This window comes from Bombus pyrosoma, linkage group LG8 (genome assembly GCF_014825855.1).
Source record: "Bombus pyrosoma isolate SC7728 linkage group LG8, ASM1482585v1, whole genome shotgun sequence".
NCBI classification, from domain to species: domain Eukaryota; kingdom Metazoa; phylum Arthropoda; class Insecta; order Hymenoptera; family Apidae; genus Bombus; species Bombus pyrosoma.
In genome coordinates this window covers 9,097,053-9,112,628 of record NC_057777.1, presented here as the reverse complement: position 1 = coordinate 9,112,628, position 15,576 = coordinate 9,097,053, and the positions used below count along the sequence as shown (strand labels likewise).

Genomic DNA, 15,576 nt, shown 5'->3' with positions numbered 1-15,576 from the left:
CAAAGTGAATTCGCTCAGCTATTGACGATGGAATAAGCAGATTCCGAAAAGCTTCCCAATGGCGAATGTTTCCCACCGTTACTCTCCCGACTTTTTCCTAATATCCACGAATTAATTTTGCTTTGATCGACTTAAACGGGATTAATTGATACAATTTGTAGATTTTATTTAATATTGGTGATTATTAATGAGTTTGCTAATTCTACTACTATGAAGAATTTTTATATAACTTTTCCGTAAATTCTAGGTATAATATAATTATAAAAATATCATACTATATTATGGTTTATATAGTTATGTGTATACATACACAATATACTAGTTTCGAGAATGAATTATCTTCTACATCATTCTACTCTTACAGCGAGAAACTTTATTGAAATAATCGAAAAATTTAATCTTGAATATTCCTATTAAATTTGCGCGTTCAATTCTCATACGCTTCAAATGATAAAAATATAATCTTATACGTCGTCGCATTCCTATTATTATTATCCAATTCCTATTTATTATTCTTATCCCGAACATAAATCGAAGGACTTTAAATTTGTTGTAAATCATCTTCTCGAAGTTATAAAACCTTCCAATTTATCTGTATTTAACGTATAACTCTGTGTATATCATTTTTTAATCGATCTTTCCTATAAAGCTTCGTCGATACCTTATCACTGATACGACAAACTATAAACTTGCCGAGCGGGACCCTCGAAGTTGACAATATAGGTCAGATAGGAGCGCCAACGCCTCCTCTATCCTTCACAATGCATTTCCTATCGCGACTGCATTCTCTTCCATGCTTTTTCCTCTCGACAAAACTCGCTTCCAGAGAATTATCGCAGAAACGACGAAAAATCGATGAAACTCTCGCATAAATAATGTGCACCCGTTCTCTTTACGTAAGAAACAACTCGTTAACCAGCTTAAAGAAGCTATATTCTGGGTTGAGAAACAGACAGAAAGAAAAGGTTTTAAAAAACTACAAAGAATTTTCAGTTCTTTTTAAGCTCTTAGGTATTAACAGTATATGTTTTCATTTTTAAAATTATAAAAGAATTTCATCTATTCTAACATTTTCAATAACACGAACTTTCAAAAATTCAGCATTCAAATCTAGATAAATTCAAACCTAATCCAAACCTTCCTCGATAGTATACATATAACAACAGCCTTTGTTCAACATCCAAATTAATATCATACGTATAATATTCAAACCTCATTTCATTATACAAGATGTGAATGAATACAAAAGTTGAACATTTTCGGTCTTCTTTTATTATCCTTTTTTTTAGGCATTCTGAAATTTATTATATTTTTTACTTAAAAATTATCTAATCTTTTCTATCTAAACTGTTTTGTTTGAATATTTTGTTTGAATATTTGTTAGCATCAGATCAATCACATTGTAAACTCTTTTCCGAGTGTCTGATAATTAAGAGACTTGAAATAAAAATATCTTATTTCTACTTGCTATAAGCTTCAGAAGCAAAGATTACATCGACTTACATAGCAATCTTATATTCATTATAACTATGATACTAATCTACTTATGTGAACCGAGGGTCCTCAAAATTTATGTAACAATCTAATATTATCATTACTATTATGTTACTACTATCAGGTCGGTGAATATGAACTGTCATTTGATCAAATAAAACTTTAATTACGTGTACTTCCTTAAGAACATTAATTAATAGAGTTTCCATATAGCGCAATGTATGTAAGTACTTTTTCAATGACTAACTAGCTTCATTGCTCCAAATTTATATTATGGATTCAGGGATTCATTTACAATTTCTTGTAAAATAATTTATGCATTAAAAAATTATCTAATTATCTTCCCTTATGTCTCCAATAAGTATCGTGGAACTTTTATTCAAATTCAAGATCACATAAGAAAATCACACGAATATTCCGGTTATTCTCATGATAGTCAATAATAAGATTGTGATATTTCCATTTTATATTTATTCGTCTCAACATTAAGCATACGTAATTCATAGTTCCTTCTTCAATTTAGTTAATAATTATCAGTATGATTATTGTGTAATGATTCCGCAAGTTTAAGCTTCAGTGAAACGACATTTCATATGCACCAACTTAACGTATGTACTTATGATACAATATTTGTATAAGAGTATCAGAAACAAAGAAAACTATAAACTATGACAAATACTTATAAATTTATTTTTCGTGGTTATCATTCATTAAAATTCCAGGCTCGCTAAAACCACGCCCTGTTTCAAACACAGTAACAAAAATCAAGTTCTAGAAAAATATACAAAGCAACCATTCATCGAACAATCTTAGTTTTTAACGAATCGCTTCGAGCACCAGTCATCATGAACAAAAACCACGTGTGCGCGCTCTCGTCTCGAAAATCGAGGAAATGAAACAGTGGCGGATAAAAACGAAATAAAAAGAGCAATCGTCGAGACAATGCTCGAAGAGGAACTCGACAGCGAACCGCGATCTATTCATGCAATTAAAGCTCATTCGCGTCGCGAGAGCTCCTTGTTTCTATGTCTTTTGGAGCGAGGTCACGGCTGGCGAAATGTGTACGCGGATCGTGTTATTGCGTAGATGCACCCTTCTAATAAAGACAACTCCCATCCCATCGCGTACACCAGCTCGTCTTTATCTCTGTCTTCCGCCTCCACGGCGTTTAACGCCCGCGAGCTCACTGGAAGTACGATTCCTCCGCCTTCCTCCGCTCCGTCGAAAATCGATATAGCAATTAGCCTCTTCGCGACCTACGCCTTCGCGCGATAGCGCTCAGCGCTGATTGGAATAACCGAAAATGGGATTGTTGGTGAAATTTGAGAAAGGATATGAAATAAGGTATTAAAGTTCTCGCGCGAAGCTTCGTTTTGAGATGATGTTAATTGTTAGAAATAAAAAACTATTTATTAACAAAACTGAATAACTTAAGCACTAATTACTTTCGTGATAATGAGATTAAATTGTAGGTAAAATATGAAAGAAAAATCTGTGAGACTTGTTTTTAGACATTGTTTAAGATGACATTTTTATGCGGAATAAGAAACTACTATTAATTAAAAAAATTGAATGATATAAGTACTGGAAACTCCGATAGCAATGAGATTGGATCGTGAATGATATTACAAGTTCTTATCAAAAACTAATTTTTAAGATAAAGGGATGAGATAATAAGTTATTTGTTCGAAAAATTGAATAACTTATGTAATTATATTTATTCAATAACGAAATTAAATCAATCGTTCGATTAGTTATTTATTTTCTTTCTTTAATGTTATAAGTTATAAACGAATTTTAAAATAAGTACACTACTTTAAATTGAAAGTGATGAAGTTATAAAGAAAGGTTTATTTAATAATTAAATCGCAGATGTTTATACATTTATCGAATGTTTAAAGATACCAAAGTACATAGGATGCAGATGATATTCAAAAATATATAAAATAAACAATGCATAAACATCCGTAGTCTATTAATAATTAAGTAACTAATCTTTAATAGTGTATACATATTTCTAGAGTATTCATGATTCAATAATGAGCATAGAAGAATGGAGAGTGAAAGAATAGAGTTTATCCGAAATTTAATCAACATTATACCCAAACGCATCTAAGACACGACAGAAAATTAATTTTTTATGTCATCCGATGTATAAGAAATACTAGTTACATTTCAATCATTTGTTCAATCGCACACACAGTATATGAGAATGTTAGGGAAAAACTAAAGGGATATTACTAGCATACTGTAGGAAATAATTTCCGAATTCTAAAATACCTAGGACTAAAGTACCTAGAATTTAAATATCTGTGAGTTTACGAACACACCTATTAATTTTTAAAATTGTTATGTATTAATTAATGTTCTAGAAAATTTATAGATAAAATAAATGTCATATTGTAAAAAAATAACATTATTATACTATTAATCTTTGGGAAAATATAACTATACCCATACATAACTATACATAATAAAGTAATCTTATTAAATAATATTAGAGTACTTTTTAGAATGTTCTTATTTAACATACTTGCAATAGCTATAAGGAAAGAATAATTGAAGATAATATAACTTCAATTCTTGGTCCTACGATAGCACTAAATATTAGGGAAGCTAAAATCAATTTTTTGCAGTAGTTTCCCCTCTATAACGTACTTTTATGGTATTAATGGGAATTTTGGCTTGATAAGGGCACATTCCTGATGCAACAAAAGTTGATGACAAGAACTGTCAAAATATTAGGCTATTGACTTAAAGGTGTTCATAATTTTTACATAATGAACTTTTAGTAATCACAAAGTCACGTGAGTATAGTCTTTTGTTTCCCACTACAGTAGTACCAGTTATACTGGTTTTTGAGTATTATAATGTTGTGTGCGATTTTATCTAATAAACAAATAATAAAAAAATAGATTAAGATAAATTTAGTTTACATTTTCACAATAAAAATTTATCTCTGAATGCTAGTATTATATTATAGTTATTACCTATTCTATTTGCTTTGTCTGACTTTCAACTTTTAAATAAAATGTCTAGGATTTCATCAAAGGAGTATTTTACCCCGACATTTATAATGTCATCTGTGCAGCGGGCTTTTACTCAAAAATTGAGTAAACAGCATGCAGCTGACGTTAGACGTCAGATTGCTACATCTACCTCATATTCACGTGATCTGTCAAAGAGTGGCAGCTCATTCTCAGGCTTTTCTTCCACGGTACATCCTGAATTGCAATTTGTCTACATAAGTTGTAATTCGTATATCAATGTAATTAATAAAAATATTTTAAAGATGTCACTATGTGAGGTATTAGAGCCACTAGACTACGAAGAATTTTTGGCTCAACATCAGTCAGTTCTTGACCGTGATCCTCTTAAATCAATATTAGATTTTCCACCTGGTGATGTTGAATTAAAAATTGTAAAAAGAAAAATCAGAACAGAGGAACCAATCGTGCCTCATGAATCTATGTAAGATTTTTTATATCTTACAATCAACAAAATTATTATTTTTGTATTCATATTAATTTTATTGAATTTTTTAGGGATATAGTATCTCCTTATGTCAGAAGATGTATTGAAAGTTTCACTTCAGATTGGGTAATAGTACACAGAAAATATAAACGTCGAGTTTCTCCCATAGCAAGAGACAGACTTCTTCAGGATACTCCAAGACAAGATTTCGAGGTGCTTGAATAAAAATAAAATATGGCATGGCATATAATTGAAGAACACATTTAAATCAAATATAAAATAGGTGGATCAAGAGGATACAAATGGTTCAGGATCACCAAATGAAGAGGAAGATTTATCTAATTGTGGAGATACACCAAGAGGATCCTGGGCAAGTTTAGATTTAAGACATTCGCAACATGATCCCCTTCTTCCCAGCTTATTGGACAGAGTTTGTCCAGAAACCATTGATCAAATGAACGAGCAAAAACGATCAGAAGATCGTCAAGTGAGTACTGTATGCACAAGCAAGATTAGATTTTAGTAATTCTGATCCACTGATATTAATTTTAGGAAGCATTATTTCCACTTTATGCACCTCCAGCTTCTCCTGATGATGAGTGGCAGGAAATTGGCATAGCACCAGAACCTACAGAACCTTTTTCACATAAAATTCTTGTGAAATGTCTCCAACTGAAATTGGAATTGGAGGTTGAACCAATATTCGCGAGTTTAGCTTTATACGATGCCAAAGAAAAGAAGAAGGTATTTGAAAATTAAAAATCTTGAAAGATATTTACATATAATTTACGTTTTCCTAATTTCTTTTGAATCTATAGGTATCTGAGAACTTTTATGTAGACATGAATTCGGAAGGCTTAAAAAGGATGCTTGGTAGTCATATTGCATACAGTGATGCCAGTACTTTAGCAAGAAGCTGTGTTATGAGTATTAGCAAGCCTAGTCCAGATTTATTTTTAGTCGTTAGACTTGAAAAGGTATTGCAAGGTGATATCTCTGAATGCGCTGAACCATATTTACGTGAAGATAAAAACAAAGAAAAAGTAATACATCAAATACAATCCATAAATCATTAAATTATAAATGTACTGAATAAGGCAATAAGAAAAATTTAATTCAAAATAGGTAAGGGCAGCTGCTGCAGCTGCATGTGAGCGTTTAGGTCGATATAGAATGCCACTTGCATGGACTGCCATTCACATTTCTGGTGTGATAGGAGGAGGTGGAGATACAGATAGTACAGGAAGTGCTGGATCTTTAGACAGAAAATCGGGTGGACTGGAACAATGGCGTAAAAAAGTGGAACCGCCCGCCAGAAGAGGATCTTTAGAAAGAAGAAGTTCAGATAAAAGACGTAGTTGGTCGCCAGACGATTTTGCTAATTGTCTTGATACATTTAGGTGGATATTTTTATAATTTAACTTATTTTATTTACATCTAATGTTTTTTTATATTTTTAAATAAATTTCTAATATTATTAATTTCTAAATTATATGTTTAATTTTTTAGGCCTATTACATTGACTGTTTCAAGTTTCTTTAAACAAGAAAGTGAACGACTGAGAGACGAAGATTTATACAAACTTTTAGTCGAACTACGGAGACCTGGTTCTAATTTAAAGAGATTAAAATGTCTACCAGGTATACTAAAATTGGACCTTAGTCCTAGACCAGAAGAACTGCCTAGATGTTTGGATCCTGATCTCAGAAGATTAGTGCCATATCCTGATGAAAAAAGTCGGCCAGTCAAAGAAATACTTGAATTTCCGAGCGAAGTTATTTCGCCAGATTTGACGTATCGAAATCTCCTATACATTTATCCAAAGGTAAATTATCATTTAGCTCTTTTATACTTAATTACTGCTTACCACGAATAAACAAAATATACTTTTTATTACAGGAAGCAAACTTCAGTTCAAGAACTGGTTCTGCACGAAACATCGCCGTAAGAATTCAACTTATGGGTGGTGAACAGGAGGCTGATGCACTAACAGCTATTTTTGGAAGATCATCGTGTCCCGAAATGACTCACGAATGCTTCACTTCCGTTTCTTATCACAATAAGAATCCAAACTTTTACGACGAAGTGAAAATTCGACTTCCTGCTGATTTGAGTGCAAAACATCATTTGCTATTTACGTTTTATCATATTAGTTGCCAGAAGAAGGCGGAACAACCGAATGTTGAGACTGCTGTAGCATATACGGTAAATAATATGAAGTCAAATTGTAATCAAAATATATTATTTCATGTAAATTACACTGAAAAATATTCTTAATATTTCTTTTATTTAGTGGTTGCCACTTTTGAGAGATGGACATCTACAATCAGGGGAATTCAGTCTACCCGCGATGCTGGATCCACCACCAGCAAATTATTCATATATTGCACCTGATGTTCTTCTACCAGGTACAAGATGGGTGGATGCTCATAGAGGCGTTTTTACTGTGATTTTGGAGCCAGTTTCTAGCGTTCATCCTCAGGATAAATACATTGATAGGTAATATTCCAAAAACTCAAGCTTTTAATTAGAGATTTCAATGAAAATATTTCAATAAAATTAATAATCTTATGATTATTAAGGGATTAATAATACTATTAATATTTTAATGGCAACACAAAAATTATAGATTTCTATCACTGTGTGGTTTCTTGGAAACTGGCCAAGTACCTCCACGCATTGGTGAAGCAGGGATGGAATCGGAATTAAAATCAGCGCTATTGGAATTGGCAAGAGCATCACATTCTGCTTTGGTACGATCGCTACCTCAATTGCTAGATCAATTAATATCCCTATTAGTGCGACCTCCAACACTACCATCTCAACCACTGAATGTGGCAGCAACCGTATTCGAGGCTATAGGTTTGCTAGTACGAAATATTACCAATCTACCTGATGGTCAATTAGATGCTCACGGAAGACACGCGCTTCTAGCAACCTATATTGCTTATCAATGCTCTTTACCAAGGATGACACATGCTCCTGGTATTGTTCGAGCTCAAAGCAACCCTGACCTGCCTCTAGAAGATTTAGAAATGGAGGTACACTCTAGAGGATTGGATCGAACAGCCTCTATGCGTCAAGAATCGCCTTCTATAAATAGCCAACCTACCAGAAGGCTTCTACACGAAGAACTAGCGTTACATTGGGTTGTATCGACAGGACAGGCACGAGAATTGGCTGTTACATATTCATGGTTCTTCTTGGAATTGATCGTTCGCTCTATGGTTGTGACATTAGCAGAAATGGGAATGTTGGAGGCTCCCCGAAAGACGAGATTCTCTCCCCAGTTCTGTGATGACGTGGCAACACTTACTGCAACGTTGACTTCAGAGGTGACTTCACGATGTGGAAAGGAGAACAGGGTACCCAATAATCTAATATCAAGTCTAGGCAACTTTCTTTCTGATCTACTATCAGTGATGGACCGAGGATTCGTTTTGTCCCTAACTCGTGCTGCCTGTTGCTCTCTGTCAGATGCATCTATGCACATTCCCGATTCAGCTGCACTTTACGCGTTGAAATTGGACCTTGTACGGACAATATGCTCTCACGAGCATTACGTGGCACTCAATTTGCCGTTTGGAACTGGATATACGTCGGGATCGGCGCCAGCTTCTCCCAGTCCATCAACTGGAAGTTCTGGCAGTCTGATATCTACCTTAGTACCTGGAGATCGAGCTAGATTTTCTGAGCTCAGTCAGGAGTTCCGACAGCAACACTTTTTAGTAGGAATTGTTTTATCAGATTTGTCGAATACTCTAGAAATACCAAATCCTATGCTTCAAAACAAAGCTATTGGGACCATTCGACATCTTATGGCGTGCCATGACGTTGATTCACGATATTCTGATCCTGCTGCAAAAGCTAGAGTCGCTGCTCTCTATCTGCCACTTTTGAATATTATAATGGATGCTCTACCACAACTCTATCATTGGGATTCAAAGGACAAGAGCGTTTATCCAGACGAATCTGGTTCTATTACACAATCTGTGGCTTTAGCCATAGCTGGTGGAGTTTCTGCAGACACTGCAGGGACTCAATGTAGAGTTTCCTTGAGTTCAGAGGCTACAAGACATCTCTTGATGTGTGTCTTGTGGGTGCTTAAGGGGTTGGAACAGTCTGCTTTAGCACAGTGGTGCTCAGAACTAAGTTCTAGACGTATACTGTGTCTTCTTCAAGTTCTCAATATTGCCACTGCAGCTTTTGAATATAAAGGGAAAAAGGCGCTGAAGAGACTGCCTCCACAGGCGGCAGCTACAAGTGATATTCGATCTAGATTGGAGGATGTGATTCTTGGCCAAGGAAGCGCCAGAAGCGAGATGATGTTGAGAAGAAAAGAGAGAATGAGTGGGGACAAACTTAGGTGGCGTAAAGATCAGATGCCTTATAGGTAGGTAAACTCCTGTATTTGCACTACAGATATTTATGCAAATTCATTTCTTTCTCAATATAATTAAAGAGAAGATTTTAAATCTGAACAATCTTTTCTTGTTTAAGATCCTGCGAACAGTCAGAAGGCAGAGCTGTGGAGCAAGATGCTCATATAGAAGGTGCGTTAGCAGCAGAAGCTTCTCTGGTAGTTTTGGATACTTTAGAAACAGTTGTCCAAGCTGATGGAGGAGGAGGTATATATATGTACTTATACAACATTTTTTATAGGTTTTATACCTTTATATTTACAAAATTTTTGTACTTTCTAGGTGCGGTTGTAGGAGCCGTATTAAAAGTGCTTTTGAGAGCATTAGCAAGAAATCAGAGCACATCTGTGTTACAACATATGTTTAATACCCAGAGAGCTTTGGTATTTAAGTATCATAGTGCTCTGTTTGACGAGGAAAGCGAAAGATGCGGTGATCTGTGTTTGACATTACTCACTAGATGCAGCTCACCTCTAAGTGCTGTTCGGAGTCATGCTGCTGCCAGTCTTTATTTATTAATGAGGCAAAATTTCGAAATTGGAAATGTAAATATCTTAGTAATATGCTTTAATAGATCTATAATGATTTATTTTATAAATATATTAATTAATTTAATATGTTTAGAATTTTGCCAGAGTTAAAATGCAAGTCACCACGTCCTTGTCTGCCCTTGTTGGAAGAGGGAGAGCTCCTAGTGAAGGAGCACTTAGGAGAGCATTAAAAACAGTGTTAGTATATGCTGAAAGGGATACAGAATTAGCAGACACAAGCTTTCCAGAACAAGTGAAGGATCTTTTGTTCAATCTACATATGATTCTGTCTGATACTGTTAAAATGAAGGAATTCCAGGAGGATCCAGAAATGCTTTTAGATCTCATGTATAGGTAATTGTGTTAAAAACAGAAACTTCTGATAAAATATGATATATGTAGCATATTGAATCAAAACCGACGATTTCACAGAATTGCAAAGGGATATCAAGGTTCACCAGATCTTAGACTCACATGGTTGGCAAATATGGCTCAGCAGCATATGGAAAGAAAGAATCACACAGAGGCAGCTATGTGTTTAGTGCACAGTGCTGCTTTAGTAGCAGAATATTTACACCTCTTGGAGCCAGGAGGTGGCGGGCGACCAGTAGGAGCTGTTGCTTTAGCTCCTATCACACCAAATGCTTTAGAAGAGAGTGCAGTAGGAGATGATGTACTGGCAAGAAGAGAGGAAGGTTTATGTTTAGGACCGGATTTTTCAGAAAGTGGTTTAGCTGGTTTGCTGGAACATGCTGCCAGCTCTTTTCATACAGCTGGAATGTATGAAGCTATTCCTGACGTATATAAGGTGCTGCTTCCAATAGCAGAAGCCGCACACGATTACAAAAAATTAGCTAATATTCATGGGTATGAAATTCTTCAGGTTTTGAAAAACTTAATATGAAAACGAATCTATGTCTTGATTTATGTTCCTCTAATCACAGAAAACTTCATGAAGCATATACACGAGTGGAACAATTAGCGGGAAAACGAGTATTTGGAACATATTTCAGAGTTGGATTTTATGGTGGGCGTTTTGGTGATCTTGCTGGTGAAGAATTCGTTTATAAAGAACCGACTTTGACAAAGCTACCAGAGATATTCTCGAGGCTCGAGAATTTCTATGCTGAACGATTTGGCGCGGAAAATATTGTAATAATAAAAGATTCGAACCCTGTAGACTCCAGCAAGTTAGAACTAGATAAAGCCTATGTTCAGATCACATATGTGGAACCATATTTTGAACCACATGAGCTTAGGCATAGACCAACTATTTTTCATAGAAATTTTAATATTAGTAAGTACTGTTCTGAAGAACTTTACAAATAACTTTAACAAAATTAATTTTCCATTTATATTAATGTTATTAATCATGTTTAGAGCGATTTGTGTATGCAACGCCATTTACTCCTGGTGGTAAAGCTCATGGAGAATTAAGAGAACAGTGCAAACGTAAAACTATACTAACAGTAGCTACACACTTTCCTTATCTAAAGACAAGGATTCGCGTGGTTGCTAGGAAGCAAATAGTTTTAAGTCCAATTGAAGTTGCAATTGAAGATATACAAAAGAAAACTGCAGAGGTATGTATATATGTTCTTCTGTTATAAGATAAATTTTTCATTTATAGATTAACTCTGTTTTATGTAAATCTGTTGAATCAGGTTGCAGCAGCTACAGCTCAAGAACCACCTGATGCAAAGATGCTACAGATGGTTCTTCAAGGTTGCATTGGAACAACAGTTAATCAAGGTCCTGCAGAAGTTGCTGTTGTGTTTCTTTCTGGTTTAAGGGAACAGAATGCACAGCCCACTCGACTGCAGCATAAATTACGCCTATGTTTCAAGGATTTCTCAAAGAAATGTCTGGATGCTTTGAAAAGAAACAAAAATTTAATTGGGCCAGATCAACGAGACTATCAACGAGAATTGGAAAGAAATTACCAAAGATTAACAGAAAGACTTTCTCCTCTTATTGCATGGAGGTATGAGAAATTTAGTTGAAATAAATAATAGTTTAGCCTAATATCTTTTACAATATGTCTATCTTTTTTTTTACAGTGGACCTTCATTAACAAATCAACAAAGTATACCATCAACATCACCTCGTTGGTAAAATGGCTGAATACTGCTAATCAACAGTTACCAAAGATCACTGATGCAAGTATTTAGTGTTCATAAAATATCAGCAGCATGTGCTCTTATATAGACATACATATTATATTTATATCCATTCATTTTTTATAAGGATAAAGCATTTTGATCTGCTGGTATCAAAGTGTCTGCCTTAGACAGTTTAAAAATATAAGACTAGATCAAAATATAAGATTAGATCATTATTATTAATTCAGAACGATTATTAAGTAGAGAAGGGGAACTTATTTGAGACAACAGACTTTTTGATAATAATAAAATGAAAGCATTATTTCTTATAGAAATAACTCATTTTTTCAGACAGATGATACAGACACATGGGAATTGATATTTTGCTTTTCATAGTCTTTTTATACACTGCTTTTGACTAAACATTACATAGTGACAATTAACATAGTAGGTAAACAAGAATGTCAATACTAAAGTTATAACAATAATTTTTTATCTAACCGTCTTTTCAATAATTGTATTTTGTAATTATATTTAACATGAATTTATTTACTGTGTTTATGTTTTGAATTCTAATGCATAACATACTGCCTAGAATATAGAAATTAAATGTCTATTTATGTATTTAGCTACTAAGGAAGCTGTGATCTTTCGATTAAACATGGAATTATCAGAACTGCAGAAGCTTGTAACAATAGATATTTTACCCAAAAGACTTGTTTTTTTTTTTATATAACTGACAAATAAATTTATTTATACCGTACAATTTATTTTCTTGCAAGAAAGTTTATTTGGTTTGTGATTAGTATTTTATATATGATTATTTTTTAGTTCTTTTATGATGATAGTTTTATGAGATCTGATTATTGTATAGAATAACAAGTCTATTATTAGAAGTTTCTTCAAAGTTTCTAGAACATCATTAATGATTGTCTCAATGTAAAGAATGTTTGAAGAATGCTAAATCTCAATATAATTGACAAATATGCTTTTTACAATACTAGACACATTTTTAACAAATCTATTAGATTTTTCAAAACTATAAGCTTCTAGTCGAAGATGCAAGTAATCTTGTCATTTAGAGTAATGCATAACTCTCTAAATTAACTAATGTTTGATGATAATTTATATGAATATACTTATATTCATTAATATTGGTAGCGTGATTTTGCAAGTAAATTAAAAAATAAGATTGACAATTGAAAAGATTCATATGTATCATTTCTATAAAAATTATTTCATGCAATTAAGAGACTATTATAGAAAAGCTTGTGAAAACTTCTTCAAACATTAAAAAATTATACCTTAAAAATCCGTTACTTGCAATGGCAACACACATTATATTTATACGGAGTAATTTAGCGAAACTGCCGTGGATGTAAACTTTTGTATGTCATAGAATATCCAAAATATATATCCATTTTATACTTCGCTATTTCTGAACTTTTTCTACTTTGTTTTACGAATAACAAGCATAATAAAGAATGCAACTCACCGAGAAACTCCCGCTATCACGATTCCAAAACGCGGTAAACTAAGATGGCGTTGTCGATTCTTTCCGTTTATACAGAAAAGTTAGTGAACAACATAGAGAAAAAAAATAAAATATAAAAACAGAAAACTATCTATTAACATCATCGAGGAATCTTTCAGTTAGTAAGAAACAAATAATAATTATACTACATATGTATATATTTCTCCTACAAAATATACATATATACATGGTGAAAATTCAAATTTTAAAAAATGCGGGAAATTATCAGTAGTTTTAAAATAGTACAAATAATCCTATACAAACTGGAAGTCTATTGGATTACTTTTTTCCCATTTCATTGTTCGTTTAACGAAACTTGTTACTTACTAGCGATCCCATAAAAAGAGAAAAAAAAAACAAATAAACAGATAGGAAAAAGAAAACCTGGTATTGGAAAACGAGAATCGTGTGTTAATTATCGGAACGGTTACAGTTTACACGTGCAACTGTTTTTCTTTCATTAAAGGTAACCATTCGTTATCGAAGATTGACATTCTTTGGTCCGGACACATTTGAAGCGAATCGTTGCTCTAAATTAAACGTCCGAATCCGATTTTCAGCTTAATCCCTTTGTCCAGAACGAAAGGTTTGAGCGCAGATAAAGATATCACGAGTTCAAAGGGGTACTTAATTAACAGACACAAGTATTGATAATCGCCGCATATTACAATGAAACACTTTGTACGCATTTGAAAATGGTCCCCGTAATTTACATTTTGAAATTACCATTTATATTTATAATTAATATTTCAATGTTTCGTTATATTCCATTTTCGAATAAAACTGCTGCCTGTATTTTAAAGTCCCGCTATAAATAAAAAAAAATTACAAACCTTTAACGTAGATATCAAGAGTTTTACAATCAAATTTAGAAAAATTTAATTTTAATTAAGTACTTCCATTTCATCATTTTATATATATTTAAATAATTTCTTACATACTTTTTTCTTAATTCTTCTCTACGTTGAAGTAATTTATATTTATTTATAGATTGTGAATATTTATATAAGTTCATAATTTTATGAAAACGTAGAAATTTGTTCCATTGTACGGAATATTATAACGAACACTTTGGATATTTCATATATATACCTTTGCATGTTTCACATAACCTGTGCATTTTTGCACTTTAAAATTTTTTACGACACCCGCAATGTACTTACATATAAGCAAAGAGAATTCCGATCACAGAGAGATTTAACTAGCATTTTCCTTCCATAACTGAAATCTTTATAACTTTCCACGCTAAATCGTTTGCAAGCCATGAAATCTCCGCTCAAATATTCACCAAGCAATATATGGTGTAACGGTGATCATGTTACGACACAACGCATAAAGGTAAAACACGAATAATAGGACGATATAAAAACGGTCATGGAAAAGATTGCGTGGACGATTTCGGAAAAATAATATTCCCCGACGAACCCACTCTGCGGAATGCAGTCACATAACCGGCAACTCTAAACGGCGTATCGTCGGTCGCTAATCTGTCTAATCTGTCCCCGAAATGAAATAGTTGCAATTCTTTCAATGGCGTGCCCCATCCTTGTGACGCGTTTAAGTGGCTGAAAACACTTGACCCCCGTAGCTCGATGAAGGGGATGGTGGACGAGTAGTTCACAGCAAGAGGGGATCACGTTCGAGGGACAAAATGACTGTCGAAGATAGGATCGTTCTTCCCTTTAATCGGCTACGGCAACATGCCGGCTGACCTTTGATCCAGCACCCTCGCGCGCGCAAGAAACGTTTAATGAATCCATGCGAAATTCCTGATGCTTTGCTCCGCTCGTTAACGCTCTCATCGCTAGATGTATCGGGTTTGATCGGTTCAGCTCCCGTGAATCGTAAATGATAGAATATAAAATCGCCTTCTCGATATATGTGGCTGTGTGTGTGTGTATTTTGAAGATGGAATTGACCGTGGGCTTTTCACGCATGAGAATACTTGAAGGGTTGAAGATCATTACAAAACAGAGGCTGAAGATAATACGTGCAGACTTTTAATTTATAAAATAAAACTC

The 15,576-nt window shown here is 33.8% G+C and overlaps 1 protein-coding gene across 3 annotated transcripts; it reads left to right on the top strand.

The window, feature by feature from the left end:
* Window positions 1-4,168: 4,168 nt before the first annotated feature.
* LOC122570099 (dedicator of cytokinesis protein 7) lies at window positions 4,169-12,578 on the top strand. 3 transcript variants are annotated; one of them, XM_043731978.1, is made up of 20 exons: window positions 4,169-4,301; window positions 4,534-4,711; window positions 4,787-4,965; window positions 5,040-5,181; window positions 5,252-5,455; window positions 5,521-5,712; window positions 5,787-6,011; window positions 6,094-6,368; window positions 6,478-6,793; window positions 6,868-7,173; window positions 7,262-7,467; window positions 7,598-9,361; window positions 9,469-9,596; window positions 9,672-9,934; window positions 10,014-10,273; window positions 10,352-10,786; window positions 10,864-11,216; window positions 11,300-11,502; window positions 11,584-11,903; window positions 11,980-12,578. In XM_043731978.1, the coding sequence occupies exons 2-20, from the start codon at window positions 4,571-4,573 to the stop codon at window positions 12,032-12,034; spliced, it is 5,967 nt and encodes a 1,988-aa protein (XP_043587913.1). In that variant the 5' UTR covers window positions 4,169-4,301; window positions 4,534-4,570; the 3' UTR covers window positions 12,035-12,578. The 3 variants fall into 3 exon arrangements, with proteins under 3 accessions (XP_043587913.1, XP_043587912.1, XP_043587911.1); XM_043731977.1 differs by lacking the exon at window positions 4,169-4,301 and adding an exon at window positions 4,344-4,366; XM_043731976.1 differs by lacking the exon at window positions 4,169-4,301 and having other exon boundaries at window positions 4,382-4,711.
* Window positions 12,579-15,576: the final 2,998 nt, after the last annotated feature.

What these genes read in the sequence shown, in the direction of transcription:
- LOC122570099 (XM_043731976.1), top strand. Translation starts at nt 4,526, where the DNA reads ATGTCTAGGATTTCATCAAAGGAGTATTTTACCCCGACATTTATAATG. An exon ending in ATCGTGCCTCATGAATCTAT is followed by an intron (nt 4,966 to 5,039) that starts GTAAGATTTTTT and finishes TGAATTTTTTAG; the next exon opens with GGATATAGTATCTCCTTATG. An exon ending in AATTGTCTTGATACATTTAG is followed by an intron (nt 6,369 to 6,477) that starts GTGGATATTTTT and finishes TTAATTTTTTAG; the next exon opens with GCCTATTACATTGACTGTTT.